This window comes from Coptis chinensis, chromosome 7 (genome assembly GCF_015680905.1).
Source record: "Coptis chinensis isolate HL-2020 chromosome 7, ASM1568090v1, whole genome shotgun sequence".
Classification (NCBI taxonomy): domain Eukaryota; kingdom Viridiplantae; phylum Streptophyta; class Magnoliopsida; order Ranunculales; family Ranunculaceae; genus Coptis; species Coptis chinensis.
The window spans coordinates 12,267,382-12,290,686 of NC_141462.1; the positions used below are offsets into that span (position 1 = coordinate 12,267,382).

Here is a 23,305-nt window from a genome sequence, read left to right on the forward strand (position 1 = left end):
AATTGTCGTGTTCCACAAAGTCCAGCCCAAATTCTTTATTATCCAAAGTCCAGAGTCCAAAACAATAGTTCAGTATCACCCGTGTGGGTCCCAAAGTCCACACGTCTTAAACTCGTTTTCTGTCTCCATTTTACACCTAAACGCGTCTTCGGCAGTTATCATCATTTATCCAACCATTCATCACTTCTACAGCTTTCTTCGATACCGCCACGTGTACTAGAAAACACCAGATCGAAGAAAGTGGGCCCGTATCTAACACGCGTCGAACACCCAAGTTGCCAAACATAAAGTCTTGGAAGCTAAGTTTACTGACTACTATAAATAGTAGCAGAGGAAAGAAATAATAAGATAAGATCATAAGAAAGCAACTACGATCTAGAAATCACGTAAAAATAGAAATAAAAGAGAGGCTTTGTCTAATATCTCCCTTGGAACTCAAAAAAAAAAAAAAAGGTACGATTGTTTCAAACATTGTATTTTTCATTTTGTTTATTAGTTGATTGTTAGAAGCCTAGCATATATTAAAGTTTGTATGTAGTGTTAATTGTTAAACCAGATTCGGATATGTTTGGTCCATTTTAGATTCAGCTGATCTCAACAATGTATAGGAAGGACCTTAACATTTTTTAGTTTCGTTTTGAAATGCGTAATACATCATATCAGATCTTTACTTCACTCAGCTATACACTATTACATGGGGGGATTGGCAGTTTATCTCTCCTTTATAGGGAATTTGCATAGTAAAGAGTCCTCTCTAGTGTGTTTATGTCTAGACAATAAGCTCCAGTGCCACTGAATTCTATACTATAGAATGATATTAATCATCACTAGACAGATGTGTTTCGAGTTACTTAGTTAAATACCAACCAACCAGAGTTACTACTTTTGTTCGAGGAAGTTTGCCTGTGTGTCAAGGGCTCATTTGCTCGGAATTCTAACCGGTAGTGCTGTTCTTCTAAGTTAGCAACCAAAATTTTATTTGACATCAAATTTAGCCTTGCACTATATGAAGTTATGAACAATCTAGTTGGCTTTGTATAGGACTGGACTGCGTATTGTAGGTGAGATATGCATTTACAAGAGTCTTGAGGGTTGGTTTGTCTTTGGTTAAAATTCACTTATTACAGAATCTTGGATGGTTGAGCAAATTGTTCAAAACTCTGCAGTCAATTTAGCAGCGAAGTTTTGATGGAATCACCCTCTATCTTTCAATGATTCTGCAGTGACGCCTTTATGCAAGATCAACAGGTCATTTTTTAAGTGTGCGGGGGTTATATGTGAACGTAAGCAACTGTTTAAATGAGGTTGAATTGTTTAGCAATGTATTTTCAGTCCTTTGTTCTTCATTGAAGATGGGTTCCTAGTTAAACTTGTACATTCAGATTTCTACTATCATGGTTATTAAGTTATTAACATGTTTGCAAGTACATGTCGGTGTAATTATACACCTTTAAGTCATTAACGAAATGCAGATTACGCGAACTTTAGAACTAGATGTTCTACTTTCATAATTGTGCTCATTCAAACTAAACCTTATGCAAACATTAGTGTTTCTTCTGCCTATTTTCAGGGGCTATTAGTTTAGCAAAAGGGAGCACATTTGTACATTTGATCAAGTAATTAATAGATGGAGGATAAATCTGAATCAATTGTTGATGGACAGAAAGTGTTGGATAAACAGGAGCTTCATCTCAAGGTAGAGAGCAAAGAGAAAAGTCCTGTAAAGGATAAGGGAAAGAAAACAGAGACTGAAGTTGAACTGACGACTAAATCTGTGGAGAAAGAGAAGCCAAAACACAAAGAAGACAAAGAGAAACTAAAGAAGGAGAAAGACAATGGAAAACATAAAGAGGAAGGGGAGTCGAAGCAAAAGGCTAAAGAGAAGAAGAAAGGCATAAATGAAGATGAAGAGCCAAAAGAAAAGGACAAAAAGAAAGAGAAGAAGAAAAAGGATGGAGAGGTAACGGAGAAAGATGGGGAAAGCAAGGGAAAAGGTGAGAAGAAAGACAAAGAGAAAGAGAAGGAAAAGAAGACAGAAAAAGATGATGAAGTGATTGATGAAGGAGAGAAGAAAGAGAAATTGGATAAGAAACACAAAGTAAAAGAAGAGAAGGAGAAGAAGAAGGACAAAGATGGAGAGCCAAAGGATAAGAAGAAAGGCAAGGGTGAAAAGGAAACTGACAAGAAAGAGAAAAAAGAAAAAGAAGAAAAGAAAAGCATAGGCAAAGGAAAAGAAGAGAAGAAGAAGGACGAGGACAAGGAGTCGAAGGAAGAAGAACAGGAGGAGAAAAATGATAAGAAAGAGAAGAAAGAACCTAAGAGCAAGGACAAAGAAGAGAAGAAGAAAGACAAGGAATCCAAGGGAAAGAAAAAGAAAGGAAAAGAAGACAAGGATGAAGATACAGGAAATATAGAGAAGCATAAAGACATAGAAGGCAAGGGAAATGATCTTGAAGTGACTTCAAGAGAGATCGAAATAGGAGATGCCAAAGAACTCGGAGATGGAAAGGAGGATAACAAGGAAACCAAGGAACATAAAAAAGAAGGCAAAGAGAAGAAAGAGAAAAAAGACAAAGACAAGAGTGAGAAGAAGAGTAAGCTTGATGGCAAGGACAAGACCAAGGATATTGGGAAGCTGAAACAAAAGCTAGAGAAGATTGAGTCTAAGATAGGAGCCCTTTTAGAGGAAAAAACAGATCTTATGACGCTGATCAAAGTCGCTGGAGAAGAGAGCACCACCACTTCCAAAAGTCCTAAAGAGATTCCAGCTACTTCAGATGCAGTGTGATGTTGTATGGTACACATTTGGTGTTGTCTTTGTTTGATACATTTCAGAGATTTTATAATATAAAAGCTTGTATGAATAAAATATCTCAGTTTATACTACAACTAAAAGAGTTATTTCACAAATTGCTTATGTTTCATTTTCAATTTTTATTTTATTTTCTGGAAGTTTTAGTACATTGATCTGATCATGCTACTAAGCAATGCAACAAGAAGTGTCAACATTATCTAGATCGAGCTTGGTGTTGTAGACACTAAACTTCTAAACAAAATAGCATCAAGGATACTTGATATAGAGTTTGTTCTGATGCCATCACACAATCTATTGTTACATTGCCTATGCCTTTTATTGTTGTTAGCCAATTCCACAGTGTTGATTGTTGCTGGCAGCGCTGGCCACTGGGTGCAGAGCACCTTATTCCAGACTGTTGCAAACAACTGGTGCAGGGTACCGTATTACTGTCCTTTAGATCTGTTTTTGTTAGGTTTATACCCGAAACAACTTAAGCGTGGAAAAATGATGCATGGATGGAAGAGTGTTCTGTTACTATTGGAATAGCAGACTAGTTTATCTAGTAAAAACATGTACGCATAAATCAGAAACCACACAACATCTAAAACGTTGAACACTAGTTTTAAGCTTCAAATAAAATCAGAGCTCTCTTCGTCGACCAACTGATCACAAATCAAACGGCTATAAATAATGAAACTGGAAACTAGTGTAGTTGCTTCTCAAAAAGAAGTCATGGATTTTCCCATTGACTACAAACTAACCTATCAATAGACATAAAAGAAAAAGGATAACCATATCCCTCAACCATTCCGTGGAGTCCAATTTAGCCAGAAAAAAAATAGTTCAGAAGTCCCCACTATGCCACGGATCTCTACTTTCCGGTATTTGGCTTGGTCTCCAGTGCGTGCCCAAATGCAAACAGTGGGTCATAATGTGAATCCCCAACATTCATTGGGAGCTGATCTACAGTCTTGAACCAAGTCCGAGAAAGCTTTCCAGTGAATCCATAATCGCCGAAGAGGACATCTGTGACACCATGACCTTCACTGCCTGGGAGCCAGGCAGCTACAAGGGCATCTATCTGGGAGAGATATGGTTCAATCACAACAGGTCTGCCAGAGACAACAACAACGACGCACTTAAGAGATCCGCATACGTTTTTGATTGTGTCCGTCCCAGGTTCACCAATCGTTAGGTTCGAGTTGTCACCAGAGAACTCAGCATAAGGATGCTCACCCACAACCACAACTGCATAGGAGAGGTTGTTTGACTTGGCAAAGTCAGCATCTGGGTTCTCATTGTAGACAACTTGAGTGCTTGGATCAACTGCAGCTGTGATGGCGCCGAGGATGGTAGTTCCTGTTCAAAGTATGTTTCGAGTGGTTGAAATGTCTTTCAAGTTCATTAAGAAGTAAGAACACTAGAGGGCCAAGATTAATTACTTCATGAAGACGATAAAGAAAAAAGGAAAATACCGTATGTGAGATTGTTTCCGCTAAGTCCTTGCCATTCCATTGTCCAGCCACCACCCAAGTTATTGGAATGACTTCCGGCAACTAGGATCTTCGGTGCTTTCTTTTGGAGGGGAAACAACGGCTCATCTGCAGATTCACCGTTCTCCAAAAGAACAAGTGATGTCCTAACTGCTTCCCTTCCAAGATCTCTATGTGGCTGTCAAATGCACAAGTCACGATTTCAGGATCAAAACAAAAATTGATGGTAACTATAGAGATAGTATGGGAAAATTATGTGGAGCAGTACGTGTCTTGTGGTTCAAGAAGCATGATCGAACTTGGGATCAAAACAATGAACTCAGAAGTTCGCGTGTAGATTTCGGGGATTGCTAAGTGTGCGAACAGAAACTAAATAAACTTCGACTGTGCAACTAACCTGGCTAGGCTGTAGTCAGCCATTGGGTTCTCAAAGAGACCCATCATGAACTTGGCTCGCAATATTCTCCTCACAGCATTGTCAATTCTGCTCATAGTTATATTATTTTTCTTAACAAGGTTGGTAAGTACATCGATAAATTCAGTATGGTCGAAGGGGACCATAACCTGGAATCAGGGAAAAAAATGAGTTCAGGGCGAGAGAGAGTTTGAAGCAAGATACGGTTGGATGACAACAGGGAGGCCGGAGACAACAACCACAGCACACTTGAGATCCCTGCATACGTTGGTAATGGTACGTGCTAGGGCCTGGCTCAGGGATAGTTGTGCTCAAACTGTCATCATTTGTTTCTGCGTACGGAGGTTCTCCAACAACAACTATGGCATAGGAGAACTCATTGGATTGGATTCCCTGTGTACGTTTGTCAAAAGAATATCTTATTCAGTTGTCGAGCAGAGAGTTTTAATTTTTTTAGGTGCATTTTGATCGAGAACAGTATCATCCAAAGAGTTGTGTGTGAAATATATTTAAAATATAACTATTCACAATAATGAACAGCTCAACGAATTCCTCTTGGTATGAGTCGTCGCGTTCCAACGCTATAGAAAATGAGTTTCTATCTCTGCCTCCATTTTTATATTTTTTTTATTCTTCCAGAACCCTATTCTCTAGAACAATACGAATATATACTTGGGTTTGAAACCCAAGCCCAATACAGACTCGGGCCAAAAAACCAGGCCCACATATCCCAAATCCAATCCAGCCGATTTTTAAATAAATAATTTAATTAATTAATAAATAGAATAAATACGTATTTTAAATACGGGCGTTACATCTGCCACCACCACAAAATTGATTATCTACCTTTTTAAGTGCATGCATTTCCCCTAGACACAAAGACTTGAGAGATGGAAGTCTTCCAAGAAGCGGGAGGAGGTTGCAGTTTTTGCAGTAGTATATGTTTATATCTGCAAGCTTGGAGAATGTTGAATCCCCCAACCAAGTTGGAAATGTGCGACCACCATAACATACTACCTCTAGTTCTACTAGATTTTTATGAGGTTCGTGGCCTTCGAGAGCTTCCCTAGCTTCAGTGCAAGCCAGACTCCATTGTAACTCTAGCCTGTGAAGATACTGCTTATCATAGACTGCAGCTTCCTCTGCCTCCTCCACCGTGAGAACGTTTTCAAGCTTAACAATGCGAAGTGATCCTCTGAGATCAATCATGTCCTAATTACCTTGTTTTGTTATATATTTGTTTTTTGTTTTTTTTAAGTGTAAATTTTATTGATAATGATAACGAGTTTTAATAATTAGGACAAACGCTATATCTATATATATCTACATAATCTAGTCCACAAATCTACAACAATTCAACAAATTGTCAACTTCTTATAATATTATAAGTCTATATAACCCTACTATTATGTGGAGAAAACTATAAAAGATTAATATTGAAAGTAAAAGATTACCTTGTTTTGTTTTGTTTTTTGTTTTTTGTTTTTTTTAAGTGGAAATTTTATTGATAATGATAACGAGTTTTACAAATAATTAGGATAAGCGTGCAACAAGCTGCGTCGCAAGTCCTTTATGAATTTGTTTTTTGTTTTTTGTTTGGGTTGAGGTCTGACGCTTGTTTAAGAATTGAGAGTGAAAGAAATGAGGGAGAGCTTACGGGTTTGTTATGGGTGATTAGAATTATACAAACTTGCCGGTTGGGCTTTGGGTCTTTCGCTATTTGTTTTAGTTTAATTAGCCCATCAAACCTTCAAAGACACATTTGTTCATCTTTAATGATTTTGGACTCAAAATAAATGATAAATGATAATTTTGTAAGGGCAAAAAGAGAAGTAAAAAAAAAATGTTAGTTTATTGGAATGTTTTTTATTAGTTTTTTTTCATATTATTTTTTTTTGTTGATTATATTCTCACTATAGTTGTGAAAATTTTTAAAAGTCTTGGTAGTGGAAGTTTGCTAAAAAAAATTGGGGGCGAGTCCTTATAATTTGAAGATTTTTTTAGGCAATTAGTTATGTGGTAGTGGAGCATTTTTTCTAATCTCGGGTGCGAGTCGCCCCACATACCCCTATATCCATCTATGAATACAAATTTTGCAAAAATGTGGGAGTGTATATATAGACTCTAGTAGGAACTAGGACTCTTGTAATTCGAGTATGTTTGAAACATTACCACAGCAACATATAGCCATTAGATTGATTGGTCTTTGTTTTTTCTGATGGTAGGGATTGGAAGCTAGTATACACGTGTTTACTAGAAGTAAAACTCTTGGATAAAATCACATGGATTAGGATAAGTATGAGTTTAATGTTCTTTTTTTTCACCGCTTTTTTGGGGGGTGATCTTGACACACCCATAAAAAAAAAAAAAAAAACTCCCTTACCCCATAAACCCTATAACTAATGTAGTTTTTGCTGTACCCAGCTCAATCCAATAATATCTCCCAAATTAATTTGGGATATTTCTAATAGGGCAATCTTGGACACACCCATAAAAACCCTCTCGTATCCCAATTTTAAAATAAATAAATAAGTGCACCCAAATCAAAACAAGTCATTTATCTATATAATAAAACAGTTTGGTTTTTAAGCGCTTAGTGTGAAACCTACATCCGACGGCTAAATTTTATATAATTAGTACATCTGACGATTAATAGTACAATTAAGAGATAATAGTAAGTTGATTTTAATTAGGAAACTAAGACCCTCACAAAATTCGTGCTCCTCAAAAACCCTCACAAAAAACGAAAGGTTCGAAACAAACATACATGAGACTCCACCACCAGAAACTCAACAAGGGCGCTTCTTCTCCATTGCTCTAAGTTCTCTCCACCGCTCCAAGCTTCTTCAACAGGTGTAATGACGTGATTTCACATATTAAATTGTATTCTCTACTCATTTTTATTAATGTGTATGCCTTTAACACTCAATCTTCTCTGCATATTGCCTATTGCCTATATCTGAAACATTTTTCTCTCTATCTCGATGCATTCTCTCATCTCTAAGTTTAACGAGGGCTTCCTTTCTCTCAACAAAATAATTAAATTATATTTTGTTCTACTTATTTCATATGCAAAAATTGCTTTTAGTTAAAAATTGATATTTTGTTCTACTTTCGCATTACTTATCTTCTCGAACTAGGTATTTAGTTACTTCTTCTTTGAATGGTTGCTTTACCCTATATCAAGTCATTTTCACAAAGTTCTCTTATTAATTCTATTTTTACATCAAGTCATTAACAAAAAAACCTATATGATAATTATATTCCTGGAGGCTCTTCAGAGCATATATTGTGTCTATTGTGTTCATATTTGGACATCAACCCAATCAAATTGAGATGATTGTGCACTATATTGCATTCTGTAAATGGTTATCATGTAGAAACATCATCTTTTGTGACAAAGTTTACTTCTATCATTCATTAGGTTGAGTAGAAAACTATTTTTTCTTGGTTTAAGATGTTCATTGTTCTTTAACATTTAGTTATCTCTTACTGTAAATGTCTTCTTTAACTCTTTGCAATCATATTTATTTTGTTTTTTGCTCAACAAGTTATTGATTATCAATATTTTGTAGTTTGCTATGTTCTCATAAATTTTTTATTGTTTTCCATTTTCTCCTCAGCATGGATAAGACATAAACTACTGTTGGGAGATTTTACTAGGAAGTCGCTTGGATCTCGCCAGTGTGGACGTACATTATTTTGTTTGATAAATATTTCTGAGATTTTATAGTTTGAAAGCTTGTATGAATAAAATTATATCAAGAATATACTACCTCAACTAAAAGAGTCTCATCAAGGATTCATGGATACTTGATTTTGAGTTTATTCTGATGCCATTACACAATCTATTGCTTACATTGCCAACACCTTTTATCGTTGTTCACCAATTCCACAGAAAGTCAATTGTTACTAGCAGAGTAGCAGCACTGGGTGCAGAGCACCTTATTCCAGACTCTTGCAAATTAACAACTGGGGCAGGGTGCTATATTACCATTCTTTAGGATTATAGCCGAACTTACGAGCTAGAATAGATGCATGGATGGAAGAGTGTTCTGTTACACTTGGAATAACAGTCTAGTTTATCAAAAGAGTCCACCTCTTTTCACACACAAACTACGCACGTGAACCTAGTAAAACATGTTGAACTCATAAATCAGAACCCAAGTTCTACTAAAAAAACATCATTCACACAGCATCTAAAACTTCGAGCACTAGTTTAAGCTTCAAATAAAATCAGAGTTCTCTTCTACTACAAACTGATCTATAACCAATCAAAATGCTATAAACAATCACACTGGAAACTAGTATAGAAGCTTCAAAAAGAAGTCATGGATTTCCCCATTGACTACAAACTAATCTATCAATAACTACATCTATCAACCATTTCCTGTATTTGGCTTGGTCTCCAGTCCGTGCCCAAATGCGAACCGTGGGTCATAATGTGAATCCCCAACATTCATTGGGAGCTGATCCACAGTCTTGAACCAAGTCCGAGAAAGCTTTCCAGTGAATCCATAATCGCCGAAGAGGACATCAGCGACACCATGACCTTCAGTGCCTGGAAGCCAGGCAGCTACAAGGGCATCTATCTGGGGCAGATATGGTTCAATCACAACAGGTCTGCCAGAGACGACAACAACGACGCACTTAACAGAATCGCATACGTTTGTGATTGTGTCCGTCCCAGGTTCTGCAATCGTTAGGTTCGAGTTGTCACCAGAGTACTCAGCATAAGGATGCTCACCCACAACCACAACTGCATAGGAGAAGTTGTTTGACTTGGCAAAGTCAGCATCTGGGTTCTCATTGTAAACAACTTGTGTGCTTGGATCAACTGCAGCTGTGATGATGCTTGAGGATGGTAGTTCCTGTTCAAAGTATGTTTTCAGTCATTGAAGTGTCTTTTAAGTTCATTAACGAAAAATAAGTATCTTTTAGGGAAACATTTTATGCCTCCAGATTAAGAAGAAAAACACTAGAAGGCCAAGGTAATTACTTAATGAAAATGATGAAGTAAAGAGAAAAGTACCATATGTCAGATTGTTTCCGCTAAGTCCTTGCCATTCCATTGTCCAGCCACCACACTGGTAGCCCAAGTTGTTGGCATGACTTCCGGCAACTAGTATCTTCGGTGCCTTCTTTGGGAGAGGCAACAACGGCTCATCTGCAGATTCACCATTCTTCAAAAGAACAAGTGATTTCCTAACCGCTTCCCTTCCTAGATCTCTATGTGGCTGTCAAATGCACATGTCAGGATTTCAGGAACAAAACAAAAACCAATGGTAACTATAGAGACAATATGGGAAAATTATGTGGAGCAGTGTGAGTTCAAGAAGCATGATCAAACTTGGGATCAAAACAATGAGCTCAGCAGTTCGCGTGTAGATTTCGGGAATGCCAAGTGTGCCAACAGAAACTAAAGAAACTTGGACTATGCAACTAACCTGGCTGCCCAACTTGTCGACTAGGCTGTAGTCAGCCATTGGGTTCTCAAAGAGACCCATCATGAACTTGACTCGCAATATTCTCCTCACAGCATCGTCAATTCTGCTCATAGTTATCTTATTTTTCTTAACAAGGTTGGTAAGTACATCGATAAATTCAGTATGGTTGAAGGGGACCATAACCTGGAAGCAGGAAAAAAAAATGAGTCCAGCAATGCGGAGCTAAAAATAAGCTCCCAATTGAAAGAACATCAAACAGTTTAGTCCAAATAATGATGAAATAAGGCAGGAGCAACTGACCATGTCAATACCGGCATCTATTGCAGTTAGAACAGAGTCTGAATAGTTTGCATGAGGTGGGTCGATAATCCTGTCTACACCCTGCCAGTCTGAGATAACAAAACCCTGCAAAAAGCACATAACAATTAGACTTACTCCCGGGTTTGAATAACATACCGGCAATGCTCATATTTAGATTTAGAATTAGCATGCTGTCGGTAAGAGGCTGTACCTTGAAGTGAAGTCTGTCCTTGAGGAAGCCGGTAATAAGCTCACGGTTGGCATGCATCTTCTTTCCATTCCAGCTTGAGTAGGAGACCATTACAGTTGAGACCCCTTTGATGATTGAATCGTAGTAAGCAGGCATATGGATGCGGTACAAACCCTGTGCGTCAATCACTGTGTTGTTCTCATCGATGCCTTTTGTTGTGCCACCGTCGCCCACAAAGTGCTTTGCACAAGCTGCAACCTTTGTCCTACACAGACACAAATAAATTACCACACGACAGAGAATATCATTCAAGTTCATGATAAACAAACTTTCCAAAACTTTAAGAGATCCCTTTCGAAAACACTTACTTCCCACCAACATAAGGAACTCCTTTTTGATGACCTGGTGGAATATCTCCCTGTAACCCAGGTATAATCTCTGTCATTTCCTGGACAATTTTGTGGTCCTCACTGTAGCTCTCATAACACCGACCCCATCTTGGATCTCTGCAGACCTATATTACATTCACAAAGATGATAACATATTATAATAATGTTTGGTTCTTTAAGTCGTCATCTGCACTAAGGTACTTGTATTACATCAAAAGTCGGAATGACTTGCGCGAACATATATGTGTGATTTGGTTACTTACTGCGATACATGGAGCAAAAGCGTATTGAATGCCAGTAGCTCTAACTTCAAGAGCAGTTGCAGCACCTATTCTTTTCACTAGATCAGGATCCCTACATGATGTAAAGAACATAACATTGGTGAGACACCGTGCAAATAAAACCATGGACGGTGAATGTGTGTTGTGGGGAAGATGCAGCTGACAAAAACATGACCATGAGTCACATTATCTATTGCGAGCATTGTATATATAGTCATCCTAATGATGTTATTTCATCCAAATACATGTCGTCAGGAGCTCCACTATTGACTCAATCATATGCATTGTTTTACTACATAATATGCATTATTTAAAACAGGTAATTTGCTCCTAGGAAGATGTGCCTCAGATTAGATTATAGTTGTCAGCCAGTATATGGAAATCAAGTGTGCTTCTAGCAATTAAACTGGAATGCAGAAAAAAGAGAACAGACGTTTCCGTAAAAATATTTTTGCTTAAATCCAAACAGTAACCAATTTTTGACAAAATAAGTAGCATGCTTTTGATTTTTCTTCGTTCATAAATTTCAACTCAACTGGCAAAAAAAGAACACAAAAATAAACAGAACTCTTATCATCTTATGTCATGGCACTGATCGATACTTGCCTTGTGCATCCAAGCCCAACATTGTGGGGGAATATCGTTGCCTTGTACACATTGTTATGTCCATGAACGGCATCTATTCCATAGATCATCGGGATACCAAGACGACTAGACAGAGAACCATTCTGTAAATCATTCACCAGGTCAACCCAATCCTCGGCAGTTGCTTGAGGGCCCGGCACATGTCCTCCACCACTCAATATACTCCCTGTCATATTAAACTAATTAAATATCTGTTTGCCGTTTCTACTATTCTTATATCAGTGAAAAACAGTGTAACTTACCTAAGGAGTATTGCTTCATTATATCAGATGTGGCATTATATACATCAATCTGCGTCATCTGACCAATCTTCTCTTCAAGAGTCATTCTATTCATGAGATCCCTGATTCGAGTATTGATCGGCTGTTGTGCATCCTTGTATCTCATGTGCTCGGCTTTTGTAATGGACACCAAGCAACACAGGAGGAGTAATCCCATTAAAGGGATCGAAATTCTCACCATCTTTTTATTCTGAGAGGAGACACAACAAAACAAGTACACTACATGCATCAATTGTGCGAAAGCCTCAAAAAAAGGTACTAAATCACAACGTCTTGAGCTTAAAGCAAAATCACAAAAAACACTATTGGCATGTAAGATCAAAATTTTAATACTCAAACATTGATGTATTATAGGCTGAAAAAGCAATAACATGCATGATTGAATGTCTTTTAACACTAGAAACTAAAACAAAGAAAGCAGCACTATTGACATGTAAGATCAAAATTTTAATACTCAAACATTGATGTATTATAGGCTGAAAAAGCAATAACATGCATGATTAAAACACAGAAAGCAGCATCTGCATGATGAGAACCACTGGAACACATAAAAGTCATCAAAGGGTATCGACACCTACAAAATTGTTTCAAGCAGAAAAACTTAACATAGCAGTGGTTCACAAGAACAAATAGAATAAATCTATAAGACTACCCTCTATACCCAAAAAAAACACATATATACATGCATACTCTATAAGAAGTACGTACAGAACAAAGAAACTAAAGCTTGACTGTTCTAGCGAATAAGACAAGCAAATAACATACGGAGAGCTGTTTTGTTTCTTCTTCTTCTTGGAAGTTTTTGCAAAAATGTGGGAGTGTATATATAGACTCCAGTATGAACTAGGACTCTTGTAATCGAATATGTTTCAAACATTACGACAACATATAGCCATTAGATTGATTGGTCTTTGTTTTTTGGGGATTGGAAGCTAGTATACACATGTTTAGTAAAAGTAAAACTCTTGGATAAAATCACGTGGATTAGGATTAGGATAAGTATGAGTTTAATGTTTTTGTTTTCACCGCTTTTTTTGGGGGTGATCTTGATACACCCATAAAAAAATACTCCCTTACCCCATAAACCCATAACTAATGTAGTTTTAATATAATAATATCTCCCAAATTAATTTAAAATATTTCTAATATAACAATCTTGAACACACCTATAAAAACCCTCTTGTTTTCCAATTTTAAAATAAATAAATAAAATTGCCGTACCATAACTTATTCGCTAAATGCGAACGTCATATATCACCATGTGGAATTTGAGGGGAGAGATGATATATCATGTGAGTCCTGATGTCATGGTGAATGTTGTTAATTATTCCACAGTCACCATCAAGCGTAGTTAGCCATCCCCTTAAATAACTCGATTCCTGCTCCGAATGAATAACAACCTAATTATATTCTGAAACGAATCAAATACCAATGTCTTAATCCTACTGATTTCTCTACAAATATGGGGAACTTTTAAAACAATATGTCATGTGACTAAACAAAACTAGATAACTATCAGCAATACCAGCCATACCAAGAAAGTTGGTCCTCATTAAGTTGGTATTCACCCACAATGTGGATGTATATATTCAAATAAATGATTTGTTTTGATTTGGGTGTGCCTAATTTAGAAATTTAAATGTGTCTAAAACAATTTTATTTATTTATTTTATAATTGGGATTAGTTAGTATTTTTATAAATGTGTCCAAAATTGCCCTTTTTAGGGAAAAAAAACTAGGATTATTAGAAGCGTTGTAACTTGTAACTTTGTAAGACTGTTGTAAGAAGTAATTGCGGGTAAATGCGGAAACATTGGAAATATGAAAAGAGCAAAAGCAAAAACGTGGATCGTGGATGCATTCTTATCCAATATAATGAAAAACGTGGGTGAATACAATTATACAAGTCTTAAGAAAAATGACTGAAAATTTTGTATGTGGCATGTGGTCGAAATGTCGAATAAGTTGTTGCATGGTTCAACTTAGGTTCTGGTCCCATATTTTTGTGCGAATAATTAAGACCGCGTGTTATGAGGCGCCGCATACAAAGAATGGTCGGGTGATGATAAACTCTATCAGTGACTAGTTGTTGTTTTTTTTTTTGTTTAGGGCAAGTCTGTTTTAAATGAGATTAGTAACTCTTTGATGTTGGCAGAATTCGACCTGAGACCTCTGATATTATCACCCAAAGGTTTTACCGAATTTATTAGTCCACACCTGCACTAGTTGCTTATTTCCACTGTAAGTTGTGTCATCCGATCCCAAATTAAATGCAGATTTGTTCTTAAAAGTAATGAGTGTAGTCTGACGAAGGAGGTACCATACTATCATTTTTTTTGCTAAGGATAATTGGTTGTATTGATAGCAAAAATAAAATAATGTTACATTGTATACTGGTGAGAACCTTGAGTAGGCTCTCGACATTACCAGAGTTCAAAACAGAAATCAGAAATATGTAGAATGAGGGTTTTCCACCCTGAACACAAAAGTAGGCTTGGATTTACTCCTTCAGGCAGGCATTGTTCCTCTTTTAGCACTCTGATCGGCAGCAAAGTTTACTTCCCTCCAAGTACTTGTGAGAATGATGTTAGCTTTATGGTTCGATCCGGTTCCATTGTGATCGAACTTTTCCGTGAACGTTATCTTACTCCCATCTATAACTAATATTCATGAATAGAATAGCAATTTGAAACATGTTCTGTTCTTTACCTTTTGATATGTGGTAATCTGTTACCTAATTTATATGTGTGGTCTGAATAAATCCATGTTTCAAGTCCACTACTCTTTATTTAGCCTAAAAGTTTTGCATTTGAACGTGATTGTAAAAAAGAGTTAATCATCGAACGTGATTGTCCAGTTTCCATTTCACTTTCTTCAAGTTTGATGTTAACAATCCTAACGTTCATAAAGTAAGTTTTTATCACACATTCCATTCATAAGCTGATGTAAAATGACCCAACGTATTCATGCAAAAACTATATTTGAAGGGTTCTTACGCGACCTTGCTATTTGGAAATTTAATGCCAAGGTAATTATTTTTTATTTTATTTTATTTTTCGCTGAACGCCCAGGTAATTTTCTTATTTTTCTAAAGATGTACTGAAATATTTTCGACTTTTTTCTTGAAGATGTACTGAAGTATTTGTACTGGAATCCAAATACAAATATTGCGGGACCATGGTATTTTAAAGAAGCAAAACCAAGTCACCATCCCTTTCGAATTTCCGTGTAGAAAAACAACATATCCATGTCAATATTGGGCAAAGAAGTCTCACGAAAAAGTAAAATCTCGACTAAAATTGGGAAAGGAATTTTAATTTGGATTTGTAAGTAAGCCACACTATTTTCAGCAATTCAAGTGCTAATCTGTACTCATTCACAATTTATTTTGAACTGTTCCTAGGCTTTAAGATGTCTCAATTCTATTTTCTTAATACTTTAGAAGAACTGGGCTTAGAAATAAAGAGACCCTAGCAGATGACAAGATGTCATTCCATTTGATAAAATGTAATGTCCCCGCTTGCTGTGAACAGAAACAAGGATGTTTGCCAGGGAGCATTTGCTAAAAACTCACGGATTGAAGTACAACTAAATTTATAGAGGTACTAAGTCCCAAAAAACCTCATTGACTAACGTGGACAATTTGTCATTTTTGTTGATAGAAATGGTACAGCTCCTAGTACATGAATTTTGGTACAAAATTTTTAACCTCTCGCTGCATAATTTAACACTCAGATGATATCTATTTTGTTGCTTTTGTTGTGAGTCCAAATCCGAATGCAAAGAGCGGATCATAATGCCGGTCACCTACATTCATTGGAAGCTGATCGACGGTCTTGAACCAAGTCCGTGCAAGCTTTCCAGTGAACCCATAGTCACCAAAGAGGGCATCTGCAACACCTTGACCTTCAGAGCCAGGTAACCATGCAGCTACAAGGGCATCCATTGAAGCAAGATATGGTTGGATGACAACAGGACGGCCAGAGACAACAACAACAACACACTTGACAGACCCGCATACGTTGGTAATGGTGCTAGGGCCAGGTGCAGGTATAGTTAAGTTCAAACTGTCACCATTTGTCTCTGCATACGGAGGTTCTCCAACAACAACTATGGCGTACGAGAACGCATTGGACTTGACAAATCCAGCATCTGGATTCTCGCTGTAGATTACTTGAGTAGCTGGATCAACAGTATTTTTTATGGCTTTAAGAATCGTGGTTCCTGTATACGTTTGTCAAAAAGAATATCTTATGTAGTTATGGAGCAGAAAGTTTAATTTCTTCTAGGTGCACTTTGAGAACAGTATCATACAAGGCATTGGGCAAAAACCAACTTCAAGTGCTAAATGAAAACGTATAACATACCGCTTGTGAGGTCATTTCCACTAAGTCCCTGCCATTCGATAGTCCAACCGCCACATTGGTAACCCAAGTTGTCAGCATGACTTCCTGCAACAAGAATCTTGGGTGCCTTCTTAGACAGAGGTAACAATGGCTTATCTGTAGATTTACCATTCTTCAAAAGCACAAGTGATTTCCTCACAGCTTCCCTTGCCAAATCTCTATGCACCTGTTCATACACAAGGATCTTAGTAAGTCTAAGTCGGGACATAGCAATACATGGGGATTATGGCCATGTTACAAGAATCCTATATGATGGGGGTTGGTTTGCATGGACAATGACACCGTTCGAATTATTGCAATCCCCAAATCATTCACCAATCTGTAAATAGAGTAGAATGGGTGTCTACTATATGAATGATACAGGATGTTCATACTTATGTCGAGCTCTAAGTGTTCGGCCTTTCATCAAAATAAACTAAACTTTGTCAATAACTGGAAAAGACTTTAGTAGAACTCACAAATTAAACTCAGAGATCGGGAAAGTCCTATGTTACATGGGCACGCCATATTTTATAAATAATCTGTGTCGGATACGTATCCAGGTGTCCATGTCGGACACAACGCAGACACATATTGTGTGTATATACCTCAATTTTTTATGTTTCACCGTGTCAGACACTTTGTATCCATGTTGATACGGACACATGTATCTGTGTCAACATAACATAGCGGGAAACTAAATTTACTGACCTGGCTTCCAAGCTCATTGACCAGGCTAGTATCGGCAATCGGGTTCTCAAAGAGACCCATTATGAACTTAACCCTCAAGATTCTCCTCACAGCATCATCTATTCTGCTCGTTGGGATGATATTGTTCTTCACCTGGAAGGTCAAATCATCTATGAATTCTGTATAATTGAATGGAACCATGATCTGCAAAGTCCAAACAAACTATTAAGAAATCATGCCCAAGAAATATCTCCAAACACACTAGATAGATTGAAGTTTTCATAATATATAATTTTTATTTTCCAACAGCTAGATTAGATTAGAAATCCATTTCTCACAACTGACCATATCAATGCCAGCACTAACTCCAGCTTGAACTGAATATGAGTAGTTTTTATGAGGTGGAGAGGTGATCCTGTCGATACCCTGCCAATCTGAGATGACAAAACCCTGATGAAGGAACAAATGCATATCAGTCACCCTCAGTAGGTTCATTCTCAATATAGAGAAACCTCAAATGTTTTTTTTCACATGGTTTTACCCTAAAGTGGAGAGTATTCTTCAGGTAACTGGTTACAAGTTCACGGTTGGCATGCATTTTTTCTCCATTCCAGCTAGAATAGGAGACCATAATGGTCCCAACACCCTTTATGATTGCATTGTAGTAGGCTGGCATGTGAATGTTGAACAAGCCATTCTTATTAATCACGGTATTGTTCTCATTGATTCCCTTGGTTGTGCCACCATCACCGAGATAGTGCTTTGCACAAGCCACAACGTTTTTACTGCAGAAAGCGACGAATTGGAGGAAAGATATCAGTTGGCCGGGATTTACATTTTTATGATTATAAAAAACTCATTATTTCATTGAACAAACATTGCATAAACAATGGACAAATTAGAATAACTGAAGGAATATCTAGTTAATGAACAAAACACTATTGCTGAACAACAAAAATCTCCGTGATTGTTTTTCTTTAGAAGACAAAGTGCACTCTGCGTAATTTATTTATTTTGATTACCCATGATATAACATGCCCTTTATTCTTAGGAACATTTACAGCGACAAACTGGGCATTTTACCAAGAAAGCATGCAGTAATATTTACTAGACATATAAATGAGTTTAGGCAGTTTTGGATGACGTAATAGTTGTGTCCACATCTTGAAGTAATGGTGTACTACTTTAGAATCGAACATGGGACCAGATTTGGGTGCAGTATGATAATAGATCACATGATCTAGCACAAGGGTCAAACATGTGCTGCACATCAATGAGGGGGAAAAGAAGGTGAGAAAGTCCAAAAGAGCTATCACTTTCCATGGGATGGGTTTGGTTTCCATGTACCTTTTTTCTCTTCTTAAGGGTCACATGGCCCGCCATTTAAAGTGGTCCATGATTCCATGTAACAAAAAGTTGAACAGAGTAGAAAGATTAATAGGAGCCAATATGGCATATAAATGAGACTATTGTTAAGATAAATCTATCATCTATATCGTATATATCCTATCATGGTTCACTTAATCTTTCATCTAAATATCCGATACAATTCGAAGCCAAAGACTAATTAGTCAAAGCTGTTATTGATGGGGATGGTATCAAAAATTCCACAAGAGTAAGTTTATCCCCGTCTATAAATCAAGAAACTTTTAGTCTTATGAGTGGAGTACAACTTAAAAACTTCAAACTTTCAATTTCAGGACCGCAGATTCTGTCGACAGTGTGAGATAATAGGACGTTTCAAACACTTCCTTCTTTCATTCTCCAAAAGGCACCATGTTGCAAAGCTTAAATTTGAAAAGGAAAGATTATTGTCTATTTCCGATTACATGAAATTCAATTTCCAGAGCTCTTTATTAAAATTTATGATTAGTTAGACTTAGTTAACCAAAACCCCTAATGGGTATAATGCGTAATACAGATGACACATTAAATGCATCAAATGAAGATATGTTGGACACTGTTTATAGAAAAGAACAGCAAACAAACATGGGCATGGGTCTAACCTTCCAGCAAGATAAGGAACACCTTTCCGAGAACCTGCAGGGATATCTCCTTGTAAACCAGGTATGATCTCCGTCATGGCCTGAACAATCTTGTGATCCTCACTGTAGCTCTCATAACACCGACCCCATCTCGGGTCTCTGCAAACCTGTACGAGATAAAGCAGCAAACAGTGAGGAGAATGTAAAGAAAATACTCAGAGTGCCAGACTTGCCAAGACATGCCTTCATCTACAGAATCAGTTCTTTGGGTCGGTTTACTTACAGCAATACAGGGTGCAAAAACATAGGGAATGCCTGTCGCTCTAACTTCAAGAGCAGTAGCCTCTCCAATCCTCTTAACAAGTCCTGCATCCCTGACCAACAACAAAGAAAATTGAGCTTGCAGTCACGAAGACTATATAAATTAGTATGGGTTATCCTATCTGCTCACCTGGTTACTCCAAGCCCAATGTTGTGAGGAAATATAGTAGCCTTGTAGACATTGTTGTGGCCATGAACAGCATCAATCCCGTAAATCATTGGGATCCCAAGACGAGTGGACAAAGAACCCTTCTGTAACTCATTCACCATACTAACCCAAGTCTCAGCTGAAGCCTTAGGAGCTGGCACACTCCCTCCTCCACTCAATACACTCCCTTTTTCCACAGCAGAGCAAATTTTATGTCATTTCCAACACTAAAAACACAAAATGGTAAGGAACATAACAAAGTAAGGAATAAAGATGCTCACCAATGAAATATTTTTTCATCACGTCTCCTGATGCAACAGTGCGTTCAATCTGCACCATCTGACCGATCTTTTCTTCGAGAGTCATGCGACTCATTAAGTCATTGATTCGAGTGTTTAGTGGTTTCTTAGGATCTTTATATTTCATATACTCTGCATCAGTTGTCGCTGCCAAGGCACACAAGAGCAGAGCCCCAATCAAGAGAACCGGATTCCATGCCATTATCCTCTCTTATACGTCTTCAATCCAAATACCAAATAAAGAGGCAAATACTCAGTTCCTAAAAACTGAAAGTGGACAATGTATCAGAGTTTTGGTATCCCCAACATTTGATCTAATCAAAGCCAAAAAACCACCATAACACTGTTTAATTGAAAAGACAGAGAACTGGTCTCATTGGTTTATAGATGCTACTCAATATTGGCAGATTTTATTATCAGTAGAACCAGTAACCATCCTTAATCAAACAATAAACAGCTACATTCTTCAAATATATGCGAAAAGTCACCACGAAACTAGCCCATTCCCTCAATAGCTCAAAAATATGATCTTGTATTACTAAGACTTTTTTAAAAAAAATGAAGAACCTTAAAAGTAACAATAAAGCTTCTATATTCATACATTAGATGACAAACCACAGCAAAAAAACACATAGAAATGCAAATATAACTACAAAGCATCAGATCTTCATAACACTGAGTGTACATAAAGCTTATAACCACTGAACATCACTAAAAACAACTACATTCATCAAAATGAATCAACTATCAGTCAACCACCAAGAAAACACAGAAAGATAAAAATACAAGAAGCAACTTACATAAAGAAAGAAAGAAAAGCCAAGAAACCCACTTTCTCTCTCTCTCAGTTATCTTTCTTTTGAAAGCAGAGAGAGAAATGAGTGTGAGTAAAAGAGAAGGGTCTTGGTATTTATACAGAAGAATGGTAGCAATGTAGCAAGTGTCACACTTTGTTTCTTCAGTTAAAAAAAAAACACAGCTGGTTTTGTTGTACAATGCAGTTCACTCCACAGTTGTTTTGTTCGCTCTTTCCAGTACATACATTTGTGCTCTTTGTTTACTGCACGTTGCCGACATTAATTGTTTATTAAAAGGTTAAAATTCTTCTAATCATGATATTTTAGAGATGATTCATATTTTGACTAGACTCATTCTTTTTGTCCTCATATTAAAGGTTTCTATCCACTTAAGAATAACGTGATTTTGTAATCCAGATATGATACAACACATATGATTTGCCTACATATGTTATTTTCCAAGTAAGAGGGTATTGGATAATTTGCCAAAAAGATTAACAGTTTAAATGATTTGCCTACATATGTTATTTTCCAAGTAGGAGGGTATTGGATAATTTGCCAAAAAGATTAACAGTTTAAAGTGAAGATTATGCTTTTTTTGATAACCAGTTAGTATTTGCAGATTGGAAAATAGTCTAAAAATATTGATTTGGAAAGTATACTTTTGATTTTTTAAGATCTCCGACCATGGCCTAGAAAGATTAAGAAATTTATCCATAGAGCGTAATAATAATACATTGGTTCGGCCCAGTTTTCGAACAAGATAAGTCAACAAAATATGCAAAAAGAGAGTCAAATATAACCGTTGGGCGGGCCTCATTTGTGCTATGCTCCAAAAGTGTCTTAGTTAGGGGGCACACTGCGGGTACCTCTAGTGATTTTTTGCTCCCAGCGTTGGTTCCTCCAAACGCTCTAAGGAGATTTAAGTCCTACACCTCTTATTTTTTTCACAAAAAAGAAAAGAAAATTACAATATACACAAAATTTTCAAATTTTTTAATTTTACTAGTTTGTCTTTCATAAAAGAAATAAAAATAAAAAATAAAAAAAATATAAATTGAAATAAACTAACAAAAGTGTGTATTTCTTCTTCATTTTCTTCTTACAAAAATGTCAAACGTTGGGAGCAAAAAATCACTCTGGTACTTCTACTACAGTACCACTATTACTGCTCAATCAGTAGTGATTTACATTTCCTATTTAAACTCCCATTAGCATAGTTTATAGTATCATATATTTTTAGATTATCGAAAAAAACAAAAAGTATCATATATATATTTGATATTTTTAGAAAGACATGTATCTGTTTTTCGAAAAACCATGTAACGGCCACATTCAAACGTGCAAGTTTAGTTTAAACATATAATCCGATCACTTTACATTTAAAAAAGGACCTAGCCGTTGTGATTAATATAATATTGAGTCAAGTCTTAAATCAGTCCTTGAGACGACAACATTATCGAAAGCAAACGTGAAGCCCACCATACAACAACGTGGATACCTTTCCAACATATCCGTAACAATATAAGTATATAACTAGCAAATATATGCCATTCTTTTTTTGGTAACTAGTATTTTGCCGTGACTGTACGATACGCTCTCAACGCGCATTCCTTCCTGTAGGGCACATATATATGCGTTTTCGGCACCCCCGACGCACATTCTCTTCCCGTGCGGCACAGATACGCGCGTCTTCGGCGCCCCCGACGAGCATCCGCCCCCCATACCGCAAAGATATGTGCGCTTTCGACACCCCCAACGTGCACTTTCGGCACATCCACGCCTCCTCCCTCTACTCATGTTTCTAGAGCCCAATATCCCATAAAAATTGAGCCCAAAAATAGTCCACACTTTTTTTGGGTCGGATGGGTGAGATGAGATTTTTTTTTAAACTCACTCCAAAAAAACAATCTAGTGGCTATGGTGAGGGGGTGACACAACCAAATATCACCTTATGAGGTGGAATTTGTCGTTCCACTCTTCTCTTCTTTGTTATATGCCATTCGATGGACATCCAAATGGCGACATTGTTAATGCCCTGTAAATAACGTTTTTATGCTGTGTTTACTTCATTGGACAGTATCCCAGGCTCTATAAAAATCATAGATGACAGAAGAAATGCCGGACTAATTTACAATATTTTTGATGAATTATTTTTTCGATCTTTTTATCGAACAGTGACCTAGTACATGCCAATAAATTGCTTTACATGCAGAGTTTTTACTAATGTGGCCAAAATTAACCTGGATTTGCAAACAATGGCGCACAGGGACAGATAAGTCGATGTGTAGTAGTCTTTTTTTCATCACAATGAGCAAAAAATGACGAAATAATTAAGGAAAAGCAACAGCAATACGAAAGACAATGACTCCTACCTAGAGTTTGCTTTTTCTATTTGTCACTTCTGTTTGGTCTCATGCATTACTCAAAACGATAGTGACA

General features: G+C 37.0%; 3 protein-coding genes across 4 annotated transcripts; 1 reads left to right on the top strand and 2 right to left on the bottom strand.

The window, feature by feature from the left end:
* Positions 1–300: 300 nt before the first annotated feature.
* LOC147486048 (uncharacterized) lies at positions 301–3,107 on the top strand. The gene is made up of 2 exons (XM_086570935.1): positions 301–453; positions 1,571–3,107. The coding sequence occupies exon 2, from the start codon at positions 1,628–1,630 to the stop codon at positions 2,786–2,788; it is 1,161 nt and encodes a 386-aa protein (XP_086427061.1). The 5' UTR covers positions 301–453; positions 1,571–1,627; the 3' UTR covers positions 2,789–3,107.
* LOC147486049 (uncharacterized) lies at positions 2,841–13,120 on the bottom strand. The gene is made up of 10 exons (XM_086570936.1): positions 13,004–13,120; positions 12,200–12,428; positions 11,919–12,123; positions 11,295–11,385; positions 11,011–11,156; positions 10,664–10,907; positions 10,453–10,557; positions 10,153–10,335; positions 9,738–9,942; positions 2,841–4,156 (listed from the first exon to the last, which is right to left on the bottom strand). The coding sequence occupies exons 2-10, from the start codon at positions 12,417–12,419 to the stop codon at positions 3,669–3,671; spliced, it is 1,887 nt and encodes a 628-aa protein (XP_086427062.1). The 5' UTR covers positions 12,420–12,428; positions 13,004–13,120; the 3' UTR covers positions 2,841–3,668.
* A 2,695-nt stretch (positions 13,121–15,815) lies between these two features.
* Positions 15,816–21,058, bottom strand: LOC147486050 (uncharacterized). 2 transcript variants are annotated; one of them, XM_086569857.1, is made up of 10 exons: positions 20,867–21,058; positions 20,049–20,333; positions 19,750–19,954; positions 19,582–19,672; positions 19,320–19,465; positions 17,855–18,098; positions 17,659–17,763; positions 17,335–17,517; positions 16,606–16,810; positions 15,816–16,462 (listed from the first exon to the last, which is right to left on the bottom strand). In XM_086569857.1, the coding sequence occupies exons 2-10, from the start codon at positions 20,266–20,268 to the stop codon at positions 15,981–15,983; spliced, it is 1,881 nt and encodes a 626-aa protein (XP_086425983.1). In that variant the 5' UTR covers positions 20,269–20,333; positions 20,867–21,058; the 3' UTR covers positions 15,816–15,980. The 2 variants fall into 2 exon arrangements, with proteins under 2 accessions (XP_086425983.1, XP_086425984.1); XM_086569858.1 differs by having other exon boundaries at positions 20,049–20,285; positions 20,867–21,006.
* Positions 21,059–23,305: the final 2,247 nt, after the last annotated feature.